Here is a 21,601-nt window from a genome sequence, read left to right as displayed (position 1 = left end):
TTTATCCATTTTATATAGAGCAGTATGTATACATTATTCCCAAATTCCTAATTTATTCCTCTCCCTACCCCACCCTTTCCCCTTCGGTAACCAGAAGTTTGTTTTCTATGTCTAAGAGTCTTTTTCTGTTTTGTAAATAAGTTCATTTGTATCGTTTTTTTAGATTCCACATATAAGTGATATCACATGGTATTTGCCTTTCTCTGTCTGACTTACTAATGCATGAAAGGCAAAGAAACCCATCGGTTTTCTTATTGCAGTTTCTATATACAAGACTTTGGGAAATGATTCATCAAAAGTATTTTGGACTGACTTGGTACCTTCTCACGACCCCGCGTCTCCTGCATCGGCAGGCGGACTCTCAAGCACTGCGCCACCAGGGAAGCCCGGTCCTTGTTTTTTATCTATTTTATATATAGTAGTGTGTATCTGTTAATCCCAAATTCCTAATTTATCGCCCCCCCCTTTCCCTCTGGTGAATTTGTTTCTTATGTCTGTGAGTCTATTTCTGTCTTGTAAATAAGTTCATTTGTATCATTTTTTTAGATTCCTCTCTGATTCACTTTTATTCAATATACTATGCCTGCCTATAAGCTATAAGAGACATAATTTTTTTCAGTTAGTATAAGACGAAAGTCCACTCTATCCGGTAAACTCTACTTATCCCTGTGTAAACAAATTATGTTTTAAATACTCTACTTCCAAATACCAAAGACAATGCCACAAAGGTCCAGAAAACCACTATCTAAGAGGGTCTTAAACAAGAGAGCCACGCCACCTTTAAATTCCAGTTCATGTATCTAGAACAACACTATGAAAGTACTGAGTGTAATTAAAATCTAAACTGTTACCTTCCCTAAAAACTTATAAGCATGCCTAACTTTGTTCCATTTTAACCTTTATAATATTAAAATAAACCAATTCTAGTCTTTTCTCTATCATTTTATTAATTTATTAATGGCCTTTCCCCACATGCCCAAGGTTCCAGTAATTTCCCCCCAAAACTTTTTAAAGGTTTCAAATCCATAGAAAAATTGGGGGAAAAAATAGTGTAATAAACAGCAGTATATCCTTCACCTGAATTCACTGTTGAACATTTCTCGTTATACATTTATACACACATACATTCTCTCTCTTTAAATATACACGTACATTTTATTTTTCTAAACCATTTACAGTAAGTAGCAGACATGATGAAACCTCAGTCCTAAATATTTTATTATATATCTATTATGAACAAGGACAATCTCCTGAGTAACCACAATATCATTATACACCCAAAATTTAATACTGATCCAATATCCCCTAGTATATAGTCCATATACAAACCGTTCCAGTAAAGTCCTTTATAGCTGTGTGTGTGTGTGTGCACGCACGCACGTGTACATGAGCATGCATGCACATGTTTTAATCCAGGATCTAACAGAAATTCAAGTGTTGCACTTTGTCATGTCTATTCTAAACGCTAGAACAACTGTCTGGCTCTTCCTGTGTTGCACGACATTGACATTTTTGGAGGGTCCAGGCCAGTGTCTTACAGAAAGTCCCACAATATGGATTTATCTGATTATTTCCTCATGCTTAGATTTAAGTTAAATATTTTTAGTAAGAAAATTACACAGGTAGTGGGTGTCCTTCCCATTGCTTCACGTTAAGAGGCAAATAATGTCAGTTTTGTCTCATTATTGGTGATGCTAAGTTTGATCATTTGGTAAGTATGTTTGTCATTTTTTTCTCTTTGTAAATAATAAAGATAGTTATGGAGTATGGTATGTTGAGACTGAGTGAATATCTGTTCCTCAATAATAACCTCTCACCTCATGGTTTTAGGAGCCATTGTTGATTCTTGCCCAAATCAATTGTTTTAATGGAGGGTTTTTAATAGCCCTTGAACAAAAGCTGTAGCATTCTGAGCCAGTATTTCACATTTTAACATAACATTTATAATCTTTTGACTGTTTTATTTTCTAATTGGTCTACCAGGTAAAAAAAATAGCAGTTACCACCAGTACATACCTAGCTTCATCAGGATGAGTAATACGTACAGAATCATTGGGTATATAGATCATATTTGTATCTTCAATCTTATATATTGCATGACCTCCAATATCTGCCATCTTCCTCCTTTTGGTTATTAACACAATATAATAGCCTTCTAAAAACCTGACAAAACCTACACAACAAAAAAAGAAAGATAAATACATTTCCTAAACGTAATAATGCTTTTAGATACATGTTTAAAAGGCAAAAGACTTTTGACACATTTCCTACTTTATTATTTCTATGATTTACAGCCATACAAATTTTCGGTTGTCTTAGAATTATTCTCTAGAAATATTTATCTCACTTAAAAATATTGCTCTAAACAACCTGATTATAGAAAGACCATATGTATTAATGTTCAGTAGCAGCACTAAGTTCTCAGCAACACACTAGTTACCGCACAGTCTTGGTTAAAAATGTTCTGGCTCCCAGAACTTTTGCTTTGGGAGTTAAAACTCTTGTTGGTTGGGGGGAGAGGGAGGGGAACACTTCTGAACTGGTTACATGAGGAGCTCAGCAGAGCCTCTCCCCAGTGAAACAACCACAACTGGTAAAAATTATAAAAACAAAACAAAACATTGAAAGTTTCTGGAAATTCTCCTAATGGCATACAGCAAGTGGAGAAACATTTATTCAAGAAAATCTACTAGATCTTGGAAAGAACAGGAAGTCTGTGACATACGAAACATAATTTGTTTCCCTTTACATCCTTCTCCCAATTCAGTGGGACAGAATATCTACTCCCGGCAGGTGTCGCCAAAAAAGACAGTACCCCTTCCTCCCTCCCCAGCTCTCAGTCTAGAGCCTTGGTTTCTGCTCAGGAGGTGCAGGGCACCAGCATTTCCCATTCCTTCCAGCTCTGTGCTGCAGACGCTCTATTCCAGGCAAGCACATCTGAAATTGGGGGCTCCTTTCTTCTACCCAGTCCTACTTGTGGAGTGGAGGCTTTACCCCAGCACAAATACTGGATCCCATCACCCCCACTCACTGACAGGGTGAGTCAGATACAGTCACTTACAGCTGACTGCCCATCAGAAACAGTAGAGGCCAGAAGGCTGTGGGATAACATATTCAAAGCACTGAAAGAAAAACTCAACCAAGGATCTTATATATAGCGTAACCATTTTTCAAAACTAACTTTCTTATGTGCATGTGTGGGTGTACTCACTTGCTCTCTCTTTCTCTCTCTCTCTGTTACACTCTATAAAGCCTGAGCTAGGATCTTGGTGCTATAAATGGTTGCTCTAGATTTGGCAAATACTCATTGTCTGTGTCTTGTTATTCTTAACTGACAAAAAAGAAAATTAGTAATTGAACATATTAACATAAATGAGCCAAAATATATAAAAGACACCTCATGGATTTTATGAACCTGACTACTTCTATTAAAACCATGAAAAATACTTATATTTGAGAGATCCACAAAGCACATTTTTAAAAAATGTTCGTTTATGCTCCTCCCCACCTCCCCTTGGAGACTAGCTAAAAATTCCCTGACTAAAGTTAAAGGATTTAAGATAGGAGAAAAAGCTAATGTCAATCTCATTAAAAGTTAGGAAGCAGTTATCCTTTTAGAAGGCTAAAACCTACAAAATTAAGGGTCTTGGGAGCAGCATAAAAACACCCAAAAAAAATCTAATTGGTTTTTAAGTAATAAATATTCCCAAGATGAATGAGTTTCCCCTTTGTTCTTGTTATATATTTACTTTTTATAGAAAAAAAACCTCTCTATAATAATTTCTTCCAACCTGCATTCCAACTGAATTTTAATTTTATGTTTTCAGCTCTATTTCATCCTACATGTCCCTTCATAATTTTGATGAAGTAAATATACTGCACAAAAGAATATTTTCTACCAGCATAAAATGCTTTCAGCATATTATGAGATTATTTTCTTTTTCCTTTTTACTATCAGTTGGAAACATCACTCTTTTTTAAAAGGTTCCTATCAAATATAACCAACAATTAAAAGGCTTTAGCTTGGCATAGACCCCTGTCAAGAGTCAGCCTATTCATCATTTTAACATACTGAAAACCAGAACAAGTTTTTTTCATCTTCATTCTACGTACTTCTGATCCCAGACCAATTTCCCTGAATGTTTCCCAGATGCCTAGATGACAGTCATCATGCAAAAGTGATTTCTCTCTCTCCGAGTAGAGAAGGCTGTGTCATTTGAGTTGGAAACCAAGCAAAGTAAATAAAAAAGGACATTGTGAGAGGATGGAGTGGTGTGGAGTTCTGGTGGCTGGAAAGGACCCACAAGCCCACCAACAGGGAAGAGGGCAGTATCCTGCTGGGAGGTCACCGTGTCAGCTAGTCACTATCTTAGAGGCCTTCAGGGGGCTTCCCTGGTGGCGCAGTGGTTGAGAGTCCGCCTGCCGATGCAGGGGACACGGGTTCGTGCCCCGGTCCGGGAAGATCCCACATGCCACGGAGCGGCTGGGCCCGTGAGCCATGGCCGCTGAGCCTGCGTGTCCGGAGACTGCGCTCCGCAACGGGAGAGGCCACAACAGTGACAGGCCCGCGTAATGCAAAAAAAAAAAAAAAAGCCTTCAGGGAGAACAGCACTCTGGCAGAGAAGTATCAAAAACCACAAGGGACCAAAGTGACTCTCTAACACCAAATCTACTATTCCCTTACTCGTCTGAGGCTCACACTGTATTGTTGTTTTCCCTGTATCTTGGATCTGCAATCTATTTCTAAGGGTGTTGCTTTAAAGAACAACTGAGTCCATCACTTAGTCTGCTATAATGACACATTGTACTAGCAGCTTACAAGAGTATCTTCTGACAGGTGACACAGGCAGAAAAAGGACATATATCAAAAGGGGCTGGATGGTCACAGAGCTGAGAGTAGTAAGGACTACAGGCCACCAGCCACCGACTCCATCCGCGTGCCCCAGGACCAGATAAAACAACTATGTGAGGGATGCTCATGATCCCATCCAGTGGTCTCCCAAGCCTCCTGCTGGCTGCCAAATAACAATGGAGAAGGTCGGAAATGGGCAAGGTAGCTACGGGACAGGATCAATCCATGTCTGGGGACCAGTAATCGTCCCTGAGCTTTCGGTACCAGCCCATGAAAAGACAAGTAAACGAATTGAAAGTAAGGGTTTAGAAACATCTGAGTTCATGATCAACGAACTTGCCTTGAACAGGCAAGACTAGTTTGGGTATTACTGAACTTACGTGATGAATCACATGTGGCCCAAGCTGAAGACAAGCTATGCACAGGAGGATCCTGTGTTGGTCTGTGACACATTTCTGGATAAAAATTGGTTGGTCCTTTACTACAGATAGTTGAGAAGCACTGCTCTAGATTCTTATAGATTGTGAATTAAATTAACCATGATAACAGTCCAAAACATCCTAGCCAAAGTACTATTCACAAATTAGGCATGCTGAAAAAGTTGAGAGAAAATATTTCAGTCACAGAAGACAACCACTCTAGTCCTTTCACACACATATTATTTTGACAACCAGACTATACATTTTTCAAAGATAAGCATTTTGTGTTTTGCTATTTCAGTAGCCCTCATTATTTCTAAGGCAGTACTAGACAAATCATAGCCTTTTATTCACTCCCTATTTACTCTTAAAGATTCTAAGCTTTATTTACATGGTTGAACTAGAATACATAAAGTGCATTGCCCTGAAAATAACAAATGCTTACTTAGTACATTACTGTGTCACTTTACTGGTAGGTTAGTCTTTTAGTGACTTCACCATCCAAGGACAGTCTCAAAGAGGCCTCAAATTGCGAGAGAAATTGCTACCACAATACCTAAGAATGCCACCTAAGAGAAACACAGAGACACCTTCAGCCCTTACCCAAAGTTTATTAACTAATATTTGTGTATAAAATGAGTATCTGGTTATAAACTTGGTCATCAATTGATTAAAATAAAGCTTTGGTTTTATAAGCTTAGTTATCAACAGATTTAAAATGAGGCAAGGATGAATTGGGAGATTGGGATTGACATATGTACAGTAATATGTATAAAACAGATAACTAATAAGAACCTGCTGTATAAAAATAAATAAAATAAAATTCAAAATAAAATAAAATAAAATGAGGCAAGGAATATTCCTAAAAGCAAATATGCCTAGAACAATGAAGAATGATGAAAGTACCATTACAACAACACAGTACAGCATCTAGAGGCCACTTAGTGTAAAGGCAAACTGCCTGATACAACTCCAGAACACCCAAGGGCAGCTATTTTTAAACATAGTTCAATAACTGCTCTTCAATTCGTTATACTTAATCATCAAGGAAGGTTCAATTTTGAATAATTAACCCTGGCTAATGAGGCATTCAATATTACATACACTTTAGGAAATTTCCATTTTAAAAAGCTGTAATAAAGTATCAGCATTTAAAGGAATGAATTTAAGCTATTAAGTAACTAATTAAGCCTACTGTATTTGAGACACATTTTACTTACAAGTTTTTTTTCTTTAACATATAAGTTAACACTTAAAGTGGAATTTAACACATATGGAATGTATGGAATTTAAACATATGAACTCATTTGACATACACCGACATGCACACGCCCAAAAACAGGTACCCATTAAACATGAAACCTCAAGGGATTTGTCAAGACTGAGCAGAATGTACAGAGAAGGGGCCAGTCCTATGGAGAGGAAACCAATCACACCTACCACTCTGAACTTTCCCTGGCAGCCGCCTAAGGCACAAAACGCACCTAAATGGATTACACATTGAAGGGCTATGAGAGCACACGCAGAAAAATGAACTGCAAATACGGAGGAACATGCATAATCAAAGTCTCAACAAATACAGGGTCACCAAATAGAAAGTACTAATCAAAAAAATGAACATGAGAATATGAAACTATATAGCATAGTTCGGACCATATTAATTTTGTTAACATCTATAGACACCAATCACTCAGTCAATATTGCATACAGTCCAGTAGGTTTAAGAAGCAGAGATAATTTTTTAAGTGTTAAAAAAAGAAAAAAAAGACTCAAAATAAGGCTCTGCCAACAGGGAAGCTGAGATACAACTGCCCTCTGCTTGGCTTCCAAGGTCCCAGTGACCTGGCCTCACCCAACTACTTGCCAGCATCCCAGGACCCATGGGCACCTTCATGCCCGCACCTCTGCTGTTGCCCCTACTGGAGCTCTCTCCTCCCTTCCCCACATCCATCCAAATCTTGCTTCTCCTCCAGGGTCCAGCCTGAGTCTCATCATCTTCAGGAAATCTTTCCTTGTCATTCCAGGTCCAAGAAGTCTACCTCTTATGTAATCTCCAACACCATTTACCTTTGACTACACAGCTGGGCTCTTAATTCCAATCCTGGAGTTGTTTTCATATGCACTGGGTTTTGTCCCCCATCCTAGTCCAATCATCTTAAGACTCCCCGGGACAAACCCATGGTAGAGCAAAGACAGGTTTACTGACCCACTAAGGGCAACACACCAGAAGAACTGTGAGGCATCTCACAAATGCCCCACAAGCCAGACCACAGACTACTTAAAGGCCAAGGCCATTTCTATATTTGTTCATAAATAAATAAAGGCGTTATTATAGGATTTGGGGACATGATTAGGTAAAATTTAAACAAAGAGACTCAAACCAAAGCAAGACTGTATGTAAAGAGATAAACATCAAGTCTAGACTGTGAAGCAGACTCGTGGTCTCATTTCTTTGAAAGCAGTTAAGTTAGCAGAGCTGTAGACTGTTGTGTCCAGAAACCCCTTATCTGAAACTCTGCATGAGTTGTCAATCGAGGCTGCTTCTCTGTGTCAAAATGACTTAGCTCATACAGGCAAGAGGGGTATGTTTTCTCTTACTGACACAATTTTAAAGAGCAAAGTTTCTGATAGTCTGTGATTTTAGAGAACACAGTTTCTCAGTGAGTAAGAAAGCAGTTGTCATTCAGAGAAAGGGGTTATGACACTTTACACTGTAGCATGTCCTTGGGAGAAATTCCTCTTAATTTAAAAGCTGGTTTTACCTGTATCTGTTTTTCCAGCTGATGTTTACAGTCCAAGCCAATTTTTACATTCCTTGACAAGACAGACTCCTTAAAGGTCCACACCATCGCTACATTTGTTCCTACCCCACACGAAACTGAACACAGTCCTAGGCACATAGCAGATGCTATATAAAGGCTGTTTGATACTTGGCTGATAGATAATTCAGTTTTAAACAACCAAAGCCACAGAGGATGGGTCATATTTATAAACCTATATAAATATAAGCCTTGCAAACTATCTTCAAGGAGTCTATGTAGGAAAAAAAAAAAAAGAAAAAAAAGAGGTAGTAAGAGGGATGCATGTTTCTTACCTACAACACCAAAAGCTGAAACAGCTCGAAATAACCCGGATGATCCTTTCTGTCCCATCTTTGTCCTATTTCCTAGATCCAAGCGGCCAAGAAGTTCTCGCACTTCTTGCTGAGTATATACATGCTAGAAATAAGCAAATTTAATCTGTAAGGTTGTGCTTGCTTTTTAGATTCATGATTTATTTACGCCTGAAAATTAGAAGTTGCCTACAACTTTACATCATTAGCTATTTCAGAGAAGTATATATAATAGTGCAGGACTAAGCTACAATTTTAAAAAGCCAACAAATTCTTTTTTTTTTACATATTTATTGGAGTATAATTGCTTTAAAATGGTGTGTTAGTTTCTGCTTTATAACAAAGTGAATCAGCTATACATATACATATATCCCCATATCTCCTCCATCTTGCGTCTCCGTCCCATCCTCCCTGTCCCACCCCTGTAGGTGATCACAAAGCACCGAGCTGATCTCCCTGTGCTATGCAGCTGCTTCCCACTAGCTATCTCTTTTACATTTGGTAGTGTATATATATGTCCATGCCACTCTCTCACTTCATCCCAGCTTACCCTTCCCCCTCCCCGTGTCCTCAAGTCCATTCTCTACCTCTGCATCTTTATTCCTGTCCTGCCCCTAGGTTCTTCAGAACCGTTTTGTATTTTTCTTTTTTTTTAGATTCCATATATATATGTGTTAGCATACGGTATTTGTTTTTCTCTTTCTGACTGACTTCACTCTGTATGACCGTCTCTAGGTCTATCCACCTCACTACAAATAACTCAATTTCGTTTCTTTTTATTAAAGCCAACAAATTCTTTAACGTTAGCAGTTAAGGGTGGTTCCTGGATCCCAGGCTGCTGTACGAAAAAGGTGTATCAAAACCTTATCTTATGGACAGAGATTCAGAGATATAAGGTACCCACAGACAAGTTTCAAGCAATCTATAAACCCCTTAAAATTGTATGCAAAGTTTTGGTTAAACGTGCATATGTGCATTTTTATGAGAAGGCCTATAGCTTTCCTTAGATTCTCAAAGAGATCCCTGATCAACCACTCCTACCCACAAAGAAAGCCAAGAATCATTACATTACACTAATAAAAACTCCCAGATGGTGCGTGTGTTGGGGATGGGATAGGAACCACGACACCCAGGAGTACAGGAAGTCACAAAATACAATTTATCTAAAATTATTATAACATAGAAAATAGCTTTGCAAAGAGCTTATGTAAAATGGCTTCCAAACTGTAGCTACTAACATATTTGAAAAACCAGGAATCTACATGGATTCAGAAATATTCACAGACAGGAACCTCAATACAAAGGGTTAGTTAGGTGCTCTCATTTGAGAGTTAAAATTGATGGGCCAATTCCACCTTATTGTATTTCTCTTTTGACTAAAAGCCTCATATTTTTGTGCCACCTGAAGTAAGTCTGTATTTCCAACTCTGGATAATATAACATCTGGATAAGAATAGCTTAACATTTCTCCAGCAAGTGATCAGAAGAGACCCTACCAGTCCTTTGTGACTTCAAGTAGCTTCACATTAAAGCAGAGTAATAAATAATCTCTGGTGGATGAAATATTAAGAATTATATTGAATCCTTAAAATGGAACCCCTTTAAGAAAATATATTCATTATCTTACCCAAAGAGTTTGCTTTGTAAAACTAATCAAAATGAGGGACAAAGTGTAATTCTGGCATACTTTCCGACATCAGTAATTTCTAGAAACCAGATAAGAGATTCAAATTCTAGCCAACCATGAAAAATTGCAATTTTTAGATGTATGATTAAAAAAAAAAGTATATATCACTAGAAGCTGTAAGGATATTTCATATCCTGTAAACAACAAGTACAAGTTTCTGTTTGTATTCAGGTTTTCAAGATACTTACCCTATCATCAATTATTACCAAATCTTTTGGTTCTGTTCTATCAATTTTCAAAACACGATATTTTGTTTCTGCATGATTGCTCCCAACTAGAAAGTATCTCTATAAATAAAAAGAAATGTCATTAGTTTTTTAAGGCAGTTTGCCTTATACACATTTTACAGTCACTTCAGTTTTTTAAATTAAATACAGTAAAGTCAGGTTACTTTTTAAAAGAAATATTTCTGTTAAGTATAACTGGCAGATTAAAGAAAGGCTGATTCTAAAAGGTCAACTTTAAAATTGAAATATTCGTAGTGGTGTCATGATAAGCATCAGTCTGATATTTAAAATGTACCCAGTAACCAGGCCAGATGAATTTAATTATATTATACAGAGATTAACCTAACTGATTGGAGACTCATGTTTAAACTTTACCAGGAAGCAGCAGCTCTGGTAAGAATTAGAAAGCTCAACACATAATTAGGAATGCTTAGACAATTATAGCTAATTGATATAAATCAATATCAAATATTGATATTTTAATCAAATAAATCTTTACTAATTTTCTGTAGAAGACTAAAAATGACTTTAATATAACAACTATAAAAATCCACCCCTAAGTCCTATAAAAGATTAAAATGAGTGTACTTTCCCAAATGGCTTTTTATAGATAAGCTATAGGAAATAATTAACATTCTTTCTTTTCTGACACACTTCCTTGGAGTGTGTATAAAAATACAGAAAAATAATCATCCTATATTCAAAGAAAATGCTTTTAAGAACACCTAAACCAGATGAATAAGTTTTGAATTGTGTTTAAGAAAATAAGTAAAACTCCATTAGGAAAAATAAATTAGTTAAAGATATTTTGCTTCAAAAAAGTCCTCTGAAGTGACACTTTTTCAACACTGCAAAAACTGAGAACACGTTGCCACCAACAACTGGCATCTAACCATCTCATAGGTCACATAGATACAGATACACAAAGCAATTAAATAACAAATAAGATTCTCTAGATTAATGGCCAAACTGAAGTATGTAGACCACAGGATCTCAGAGCAGGAAAGATTAATGTTGGGTACTACAGATGCAGAAAACGTTAAAGGAGTTAAGACGTGAATTAAGCCTCAAAGAATGGGGAAGATTTTTTAAAGTAATAATTTATAACAGAAGATATGTATAACAGAATATAAGTACTTGGTTATATTGTTTTAATGCTAAATCTGTAGAAATAGATGGATTTTTAAATTATTAAGTATATATCTGTTTATAAAGATCTGAACTAGACTTCCAGATTATAAAGAACAAAACTCTATGTTAAAAGATGATGGCTTAGCCCAGACTTAGGGGGAAAGCTAACCAAAATACTGAATCCCTCATCTCCTAGGGAGAGGTAGAGTCTGGATGATGGTACCAGTTATCATGAGGTAGAAATAAAGCAATTATAATAAAAATTAGTAAACTAATTCAAGACATCCAGTGACCAGGATACACTGGGGAAGCAGCTAGAAGGGCAAGGACACAGCAAGAGGGAGTAAGTCCAACGTTCTCGGGCTGACCTCAGCGAATTCCTCCCTGAGACCCTACCCACCCCTGAGAGGAGAACAGGGTCACCAGACTAATAAAATCAACCTCAGAAGAATGGTTTGTAAACTATACATGTTGGTTAGCAGAAAAGGGAGCCACCTTCTTGAGGACTTGAGGAAAAACAGTTCCCAGGAAAGGAAATATCAAGTGCAAAGACCTGAAAGGGGAAGAAGCTTGGCGAGTTTGTTAGAGGAACAAGATTAAAGGAGAAGATGCTCATAAAACGCCTAACACAGTGAATAGTGTTCAACACAAAGAAGGCACTCAGTGAGTGTTACTTCCTTTTCTTTGCTTTACTTTTTAAGATGCCAGCGAGCCTATGCCACTGTATTTGAGAAAAAGATCCCCAAAAGAGAGGAAAAAAGAGATACCCCAGAGGGAAAAAAGCATATGCAAGACCAGAATGGAACCAGAGTGGGAAAACGCACAAATCTATTAGTAATCTGTCTTTGTCCTCAGGAGAGATGAGCATGCAAATTAACAACCATGAACAACAGCGTGCTGTAACAGACGTCTGAACTGGACGTGATGACAACACAGGAAGGGCACTTCACTCATTTGGGGAGGGTCAGAGCAAGCTAGCCAGAGAGGCTGGTATTGTCCTGATGCTGAGTTTGGCCTTGAAGGACCTCTAGACAGGACCTGATGTACTGAGCCAAGATAGGGCATGTGACACCCACCCTCTCCCGCCTGCCCCTGCCAAAGAACTTTTGCTTATATCTGAATTTAGCACTTCCTCTGAGCACCTTGTCCAAATTTGTTTGGGGCAGGTCTGCCCCCTTCACCTAAATATAAACAGCTCAGGAGTCTGGGACTAACCCCCTAACCCCTGTGGTTTTAAATTCTAGTCTAGTAGCACAATCTGGTTCCACAGGCACTGGGTAAATAAGTGAAAGAACAACCACTCACCACGGACTAATCATTTAATCTGCTGGGTAACTTTCTACATTTATACTAACCCACTTGTTTGGTTACCTACACAGAAATACAGACAGCCCTTTTAAGTCAATCACTCAGTAAAAGGAGGCACATCACAGCTTTAAGAGAGGTAAAACCCCTGAGGGAAACTCTTAGAATTTCAATAGATCCTAGGGAATCTAAAGATGAACTGTAGTAGGACTATGATTTGGCAGTTTGTAATAAAAAGACAGATATAATTTCTGGGATGAGAGTGGGCAAATGCACTACTGGCCTTTGGAGCACACACAGGAGGGCAGATCTACACCCCTCTTATCCAGACCCTTGCATGAAGTCTACTCCACGAAGCAGAGGGGCCAAGGCAAAAATCCAAAGAATTCAGAAGCAGATCAGAGTGGGGAGAAAGAAACGGAAAGTAGTGCAACTATCCACATTCTCTATTTTTTTTTTAAGGAGAAAAACGGTTTATTAGCACATGCAACGTGCCTACATATGGGAGAACTCAGCAATGAGTAACTCAAAGGGGTGGTCAGAACTTGAGCTTATATATAGCATCTTGACAAGGGACCTCTGGGACAACATTAAACGCACCACATTCTCTATTAAAGTGGTCTAAGAATCTTGAAAATGTTTTGTGCTGAGAGGAGCGACCTCTTGTGGATCCAGTTGAGTGAGAAAGAAAACCAGAGCTCTCAGCTGTACACAGAATCACTCTCCTGCACTGCCCTCTGGTGGGCGGTTCACCATCGACCTTCACACCAAATTTTTAAGAAGTAACTTCCAGAAAGGCCTTATTTCTACTTAGTTTTATTTCCATCTTGTTAAATAAATCAGCTCTATAATTATGTATACACTTAGACTTTATTATATTTAATATTATGCTGCAAAATGAATTTCAGCATTTTGGGGCTTAAAAATAGCCCTGAAATATCTTTTCCTTAAATTCTTCTCCACTGCTGATTTTTTCTAATTTTTTTATTTTGAAGATTTTCAAACCTACAGTAAAATGAACAGAATAGTACAATGAAAACTCGTATACCACTCACCTAGATTCACCAATTGCTAATGTTTTGCTACATTTGTTTTCTCCCTCCTTCCTTCTTGAGATAAGCTTTTTTCCCTTCTGAACCACCTGAAAAACCAGTTGCAGGTATCGTAATACACCGTCCCTAAAAACCTCAACTTAGGGGCTTCCCTGGTGGTGCAGTGGTTGAGTCTGCCTGCCAATGCAAGGGACACGGGTTCGAGCCCTGGTCTGGGAGGATCCCACATGCCATGGAGCAACTGGGCCCGTGAGCCACAACTACTGAGCCTGCGCATCTGGAGCCTGTGCTCCGCAACGAGAGGCTGCGACAGTGAGAGGCCCGTGCACCGCGATGAAGAGTGGCCCCTGCTTGCCGCAACTGGAGAAAGCCCTCGCACAGAAATGAAGACCCAACACAGCCAAAAATAATAAATAAATAATTTTTTAAAAAGCTGACGCAGCCAGAGATAAAATAAAAATTTAAAAAAACCTCAACTTGTATTTCCTAAAAACAAGGACATAGTCCCACATAATCATAATACCATTGCTACAATATTACCTATATACAATCCACCAAATTTCCCCAAATAGCTGGCTTACAAAACAAAACGGAATTCAATCAAGGATCCTGCATTGCATCTGGTTACCAGGCCTTTTTTATTTATTTTATTTTTGGCTGCGTTGGGTCTTTGTTGCTGCACGCGGACTTTCTCTAGTTGCTGCGAGCGGGGTCTACTCTTCGTTGCGGTGCGTGGGCTTCTCATTGCGGTGGCTTCTCTTGTTGCGGAGCACAGGCTCTAGGCACACGGGCTTCAGTAGTTGTGGCTCGCAGGCTCAGGAGTTGTGGCTCGCAGGCTCTAGAGTGCAGGCTCAGTAGCTGTGGCACACGGGCTTAGTTGCTCCGCAGCATGTGGGATCTTCCCAGACCAGGGCTCGAACCCGTGTCCCCTGTATCAGCAGGCGGATTCTTAACCACTGTGCCACCAGGGAAGTCCCAGGTCTTTTTAAAAAAATGTCTTTTAAACTAGAACAGTCCCTCTGCCTTTACTTTCAAAGACTGTCTTTCAGAACATTTTTAAAAGTTCACATTTTTAACACCAATTTTCCTGGTTCCCTACTGACATCATTCACTTGGCCATTTACCAGTGAATGTCTCATACGCGCCAGGCACTGGGCTAGACACCTAAGGGCAAAGATAAATTGAAGATAGATTCTGGGCATAGAACTTGCTAATGGATTAAATTGGAAAAGGAGGAGTAATCAATCCAATTACTTTTGCTTGATGAGCAACTAGCTACATGGTGGTGCCACTTACGGATATAGGCTTGACTGGAGAAGAAGCAGGTTTGAAGGAAAAACAAGATTTCTGTTTACAACATTCCCAATGGGAACTGAGTCTGGAGCTCAGAGGAGAAATCTCAGAGGGTGTCATCAGCACATAAATGGCATTTAAAGTGAAGTCATGGGACTGGATTAACCTCCTTGGGAGAGTAAAGATAGAGACAGAGCCAAAAAAAAAAAGCCCCACAAAAAACAAAACAAAAAAACCTCTAGCCTGAGGCAATCTAAATAAAATTATTTAGAGGCTGAATATGGAGAAGGAACCTGCTGGGAAGACTGAGAGGAAGGGCAGCTGGAGTCATCAAAGCAAAGGGAGATGGTTTGGAAAAGGGAGCGGTCACTGCCACATCAAATGCTGCTGAGAGGTCAAGAAAGATGAGGACAGAGAAGTGTCCAGGGGGTTTGACAATAAGAGCTTGTGAGTGGCTGTTCCAGGGGCAAGGGGCAGTCTCCGTGAAGTGGGGACAAAATCCACAGCAGAGCTGGGTGGAGAGCAAATGGGTAGCCTTCTGGGTAAAGACAGAGGAGTGAACACCTCTGCTCCTCCCAGAAGCCTTACAAAAATCATAATAAAGTTTTTTATGGTCATTTTTTTTAGACATAAGCCCCAAGGGCAAGAGAAAGAATGAAGTAGCAGCAAAAAAATCATTTGAAACTGAAAAGCATGCCCAAGAGAGCAGTGGGAAGTCAAGAAGCAATCTAATTTATACTACAGAATCTCCAAAGGCACGGAAATCTGTGGCATCTTTTATCTCTGGAGGTAGGAGTGTAAAATTTCGGAAAATGGAAGCTAAAAAGGAGCTAGCACAGCTTCTAAAGAGGAAAAAAAGGCTTCAAACTAAAGATCAAGAATAGTGCAACACTGGGACTTCCCTGGTAGCTCAGTGGTTAAGAATCCGCCTGCCAATGCAGGAGACATGGGTTCGAGCCCTGGTCCAGGAAGATCCCACATGTCGTGGAGCAAATAAGCCTGTGCGCCACAACTACTGAGCCTGTGAGGCACAACTGCTGAGCCCACGTGCCACACACGCCTAGAGCCCACGCTCTGCAGCAAGAGAAGCCACCACAATAAGCCTGTGCACTGCAACGAAGAGTAGCCCCCGCTTGCCGCAACTAGAGAAAGCTCACACACAGCAACAAAGACCCAACACAGCCATAAATAAATAAATGAATGAATGAATGAACACTAGAAAGTCTCCACAGCAACACTGAAGGTGGAAGACAGGGACATAATGCCTTCAAATTTTTAAGGGAAAATTAATTTCAATCTTTAATTCAACATTAAACATATCAATCAAACCTGAGGGGAGGATAAGGACACTTTCAGAAATGTATGGACTCAAAAAACTTCCTGTCCATGAACCCTTTTGAAACAGGAGGGAAGGGGGTAGGGCACAACCTTTAAAAGAATGACATAGCTCGAGGACATGACACAAACTGATTAGAACCAAATAGGTCCAGGATGGCAGATGAGTCAACTTCCACTAGACTTGAGCCTCAGTATACATTGCATTGCATACATGTGCACTGCAACACATTAGCAAGCTAAATGACACACCAAGCACCATGACAGTTCCAAGACCGACCAAAAAGGTCAAAAAGTGGGTGGTGGCCCAATTCCTGGAAATGCCCTCCCCTTCCCCAAAATAGCTGGAACACTCCTCCCACTCATTAGCCTATGAAATTACCCACCCCTAAACTGACAGCCCTGTACCCTGGTGCCTCTCTTGCCTTCTGAGATAGCCCACACTCTGTCTGTGGAGTGTGTTTCTCTCTAAATAAATCCACTTCTTACCTATCAATTTGTCTCTCCCTGAATTCTTTCTGCGATGAGACATCAAGAACCTGAGCTTCATTAAGTCCTGAGACCAGGGTGTAATCTCAGTCAAAAGACTGTGGGTTCAAGTCCCAACCTGGGTTTTGGCTGGATTTGAGTCCCGGCCTGTGGGTTCAAGTCCCAATCTGAGTCACACAGTTTCACTTTCTCATGAAGCAACTGAAGGAGGTGCTCCACCAAAATGAGGACATAAATCAAGAAAGAAAAAAATACAGGCTCTGGGAAAGTCAGGAGATCGTCACAAGAGAGGTTGCTGAATGATGGTCAAGGGAGATCCAGGATGGCGGCTGTGCTGGAGGCCTTGGGAGCAACCAGTCCAGATTTGAGCCACTGCTTCAAGAAGATGAAGCCAGTAAGAATACCTAACATATGTGAATGTGCTGAGGAGAGACTTACATATCTGGAAAGTTGGGGTTAAGTTCATTGTAAATTCTTAGTAACAACTAGAGATTGTAGGAAGAAGGAAAGGTCATCTCAAGTACCGGCAGAGTCTGAAATTCAAGTGGTGAAGGTGAAAAAGGAGGTAAATAAAATGCCCAAAAGCAACCAGGAAGGAAAAGGGAGCAGTAATTGGAGTGTACAAGACTTCCATAAATCAGGCACACATCAGCTAGACTGCCTGAATGCATGCATAGACACGGATGAGATGAATCGACTCCACAGGGGAGAACATCTGTGTATGTTAGTAGATTTGTTGGGGTGTGGCGGTTTGGCAAGAACTGGGGTGGAAAATTAGGATACCAAAAAAAACGACCTTAAAATGCCTATTAAGATAGAAGATGATCTGAGCTGGCTCTCTTCTGAAAGTTAAGTATCAAGAAAAAGCTTAAAATTTCAATATGTAGCTTTAACAGTGGTGACTTGGTTTAAAGATGAATGTCTTTCTAAAATATATACCTGAACTCCAAATGGAATACAATAGGTAATCCACTTAACAGGAAATTCGGTATCTACTAACATTATCATCTCCTTTGATAATGACAGGCTAATTAATCACTCACTTTTCAGCTGAGGGAAGAAAAATCAGCCTCCTTGAAAGAGGAGACATTTTAGGTTGTCTGACAGCTTCAATTAATACTAAACTTCACTTGAACTTTCAGAATAAAGGTATTATTTTTAAAGATCATCACGAAGTTACTTCTCACAATCTTTAACAATCTTGCAGGCCTGCCACCTCGCTGATTCCTGCAATCCCACAACGGGTAACACAGCCCAGAAAGGGAAAGGAGCCTCTGATAGAGAGGGATGTCGCCAAGCTCACTCTTCACAGCTTCAGGGTTTTACTGATGGGCAAGTGTCAGATCACCTCTAGAAACAAGTGGAAACTTTGTCACCTCCAACCACATCTTCTAAATGTGCTATCATCACCTTGATTCTCTCTCCAGTTTATATCATTTGGTTCCCAGTTCCACAGTCTCTTAGTGAACCACATCCTATGCTGTCCTCTCCTATCCCCTAATTCCCAAATCAAGACTAATATCAAGGGCTAATTAAATAAGCTACATTCCTCATGAAGGGGTTCTTACTTATTTTATTCTGTTTCATGTGATGGGGTGGGGAGGAGGGAGAAGCTTCCTTAAATCTTTTTAGAACCAGGCAGGAATTAAATAAACACAAAGATACACACATACACACTAACAATTCTGAGCTAGCAAAAGTAAAAATTATCTTAACAACTTCACGCCCACAAAACACATGCAGACACAAAAATCATGCAGACACAAAAATCTGCCACAGTTCTGTTCAGCTACCAATTTTAAAGTTAACTGCTTTGTGTTCATTTCTTTGTTATGAAATGGTCATTTATTGCAATGGTAAGACCCCTAGGGCATCATTAAAGGCTAGAAACGGGAAATCATCTAAGGTAAACTGCAGATTTTCCAGGATAACTTCAGATTGCTAATCACCTGTGGGCAACTCCTAGTTGCACTGGGGTGTATGAGCATCAGGGCTGGATCTGGCCTTAGTTTATCTGTAGGGCCGGGTCACATGAGCCAAAGGACAACATGAAGGTGCTGAGTGACAGAGAAAACAGGTAAAGCTTTGGAGGAAGCAGAACCTTCCCAAGGCCAGAACTGTATCTCCAGCATGCTATCTAGGAACCCATCTCCCTTTCCTCTCCAAACAGTCCTCAAAATCCACCTCTAAACACAAGGTGACAATGCCAACATGAACCTCACCTCAGAGCAATTCTACCGACTTTCCCTTCTAAATGAAGGCTCAGTATGAGAGGCACCCTATCTTGCTGTCTCTTTTGTTCCTCAATGTGTCCCCTAACTCCTTCACAACCAATTAATACCCTCCCCATCAACCAAAACAAGAATGCCCATTTCTTTAACACACATGTCGACAATGACTTTGGTCAATCTTTCCAATCTTTGCCATTCTGACAAGTGAAAAATGGGAATCTATTTTCACATTATTGTTTTAATTATTAGCAAGTTGAACATCATTTCATATTCATACATTTTTGGCAAATCACCTATTCAGGTCCTTGTCCTTTTTTGTCAGGTGTTTCATTTTTCAGTTTTATAAAAAAAATTTGTACATAAGAATATACTGCTTTATCTATTGTTCAGGCTACTAATACCTTTTCCATAGTCTTTCGACTATTTTCCTACTTAGATTTACAGTTTTAAATGCTTTATATTAGAAAAGAAAAAAATTAAGTCAATGATCTAAATTTGTACCTTATGAAGCTAAAATAAGTGAACTGATCAACCCAAAATCTATAAGAGGAAGAGGCTTATCTATAAGCCTAAGAACAAAAAATTATTAAACAGAAAACAAACAATAGAGAAAATTAACCAAATCAAAAGTTGGTTCTTTCAAAAGAGTAATAAAATTGATAAATGCCTAGCAAGGTGGATCCAAAAAAATGATAAAGAACACAAAACACCAATGTCAGGAATGAAAGAAGGAGCTTCACTACAAATCCTATAGAGATCAAAAGGTTAATAAGGGAACATTATGAGCAACTTGATGCCAGTAAATTCAACAACTAAGATGAAATGGAAAATTTTACTGAAAAACACCACTTATCAGAAGTGATTCAAGACCCACTGAAATTCTGCATAGCCCTATACCTACTATAAAAAAAATGATTCATTATCAAAATTTGCCCAGCAAAGCAACTCCAAGTCCAAATGCTTTCAGTAGTAAATTCTAGCAAACTTATAAAAAATCGAACAGGAAGGAGATCAAGATGGCAGAATAAGAGGATGCAGAGCTCACCTCTCCCCATGAACACACCAAAAATATATCTACATGTGGAACAATTCTCACTGAAAACAAACTGGAGACCGGCAGAAAGACTCATACAGCCAAGACTCTAAGAAAGAGCACATGGTGTGGAGTAGGAAGGAAAGAGAAGCAATCGGTTTGGGACCTGGGCCCCTGGGAGGGGACACAGAAGAGGAGAGGGGTTACATGGGCTTGGAGATATCCTCCCCAGGGGGTGAGTAGTTCGAACCACATATTGGGCACCCCAGCCCTGGGGTCAGACACCAGGAAGACAAGTCCTCTTAACTGGTTTGAAAACCAGTGGGACGGACAGCAGGGCTGTAAAAACCTAGACTCCACTTGTGAAGAGCACACACATGCTCGCTTACTCCTGAAACAAGGCAGAGGAAGCAGATTGAAACTGACCAGGATTCTGGCCAGCTTCCCATGACCGTGCACTGGCCTGAGATAAGCACGGGCGCCAGACTCTCTTGCTCTATGGAACACTAGGGTAAAGCTTGCTGCAGCTGAGGAGAGTGTGCAACTCTGGGGGACATAGCCAGCTTGGACCAGCAGGACATCTGAATGGGGCAAGGGCAGCCATTCCTGGTGCTCAGGGAGGCAAAAGATTGGAAGCAATATGGAACTCTGGTGTGCTGAGACTGCCCTAGTGCACCCTGGCCTACAGCAGGCACCACTCTGGCCCCTCTTTCTCCAGCACTGCTCCCCTCTGGGGTGAAGGTGCCAAAGCTGGGAGGGGGGAGAGCACACACTTAGAGGCAACAGACCCAGCTCAGACCTGACCCTCCAGCAACTTGGGATCTGACCCCACCACTGATAGGGTGGTGTAGGCCAATGAGCAGAGAGAAGCCCTGGTTCACACTTGGCTATGGCTCCAACCCCTCCATCCCCAGGCCCACCTCTTACCAAGGTGATAGCTACCAGCACACCATGGGGGAAGACATGACTCATCCTCACATCAGATCTAGCTCTCCCACCAAAGCCACTGGGTACATGCAGACTGTAAAGGGACACTCCCACAAAAGGACACCATTCAATACCAGGCTAGGTAACTATTTCACCTAATTTCACAGGGCAGAGAAAGTTAAGTGAAATGAGAAGATAGAGGAATTTCTTTCAAATAAAAAAACGAGGAAAAAAACACAAAAAACAACTAAAGAAACACAGATAAATAATTTACCAGACAAAGAGTTCAAACCATTAGTAATAAGAATGCTAACTGAACTAGGGAAAAGAATAGATGAACAAACTGAGAATTTTAACAAGGGACTAAATATAAAAAGAGAACCAGTCAGAACAAAAGAACAGATAACTGAAAAACACTAAAAGGAATTAACAGCAGACTAGATGATGCAGAAGGATGCATAAATGATCTGGAATACAGTATAATGCAAATCACCCAATCTAGGAAGTA

General features: G+C 39.8%; 1 protein-coding gene across 1 annotated transcript in view; it reads right to left on the bottom strand.

Annotated features, from left to right (window-relative positions):
• Positions 1–21,601, bottom strand: part of FIG4 (FIG4 phosphoinositide 5-phosphatase) — a 132,158-nt gene that overhangs the window by 97,718 nt on the left and 12,839 nt on the right. The window contains exons 2-4 of the mRNA XM_007447274.1: positions 10,259–10,357; positions 8,366–8,489; positions 2,017–2,173 (exon numbers count right to left, since the gene is read on the bottom strand). Coding sequence (XP_007447336.1) covers positions 2,017–2,173; positions 8,366–8,489; positions 10,259–10,357 — 380 coding nt within the window. The remainder of the gene's footprint in view (positions 1–2,016; positions 2,174–8,365; positions 8,490–10,258; positions 10,358–21,601) is intronic.

This window comes from Lipotes vexillifer, unplaced genomic scaffold (genome assembly GCF_000442215.2).
Source record: "Lipotes vexillifer unplaced genomic scaffold, Lipotes_vexillifer_v1.1 scaffold515, whole genome shotgun sequence".
Classification (NCBI taxonomy): Eukaryota; Metazoa; Chordata; class Mammalia; order Artiodactyla; family Lipotidae; genus Lipotes; species Lipotes vexillifer.
This window is presented reverse-complemented; position numbering and strand designations above follow the sequence as displayed.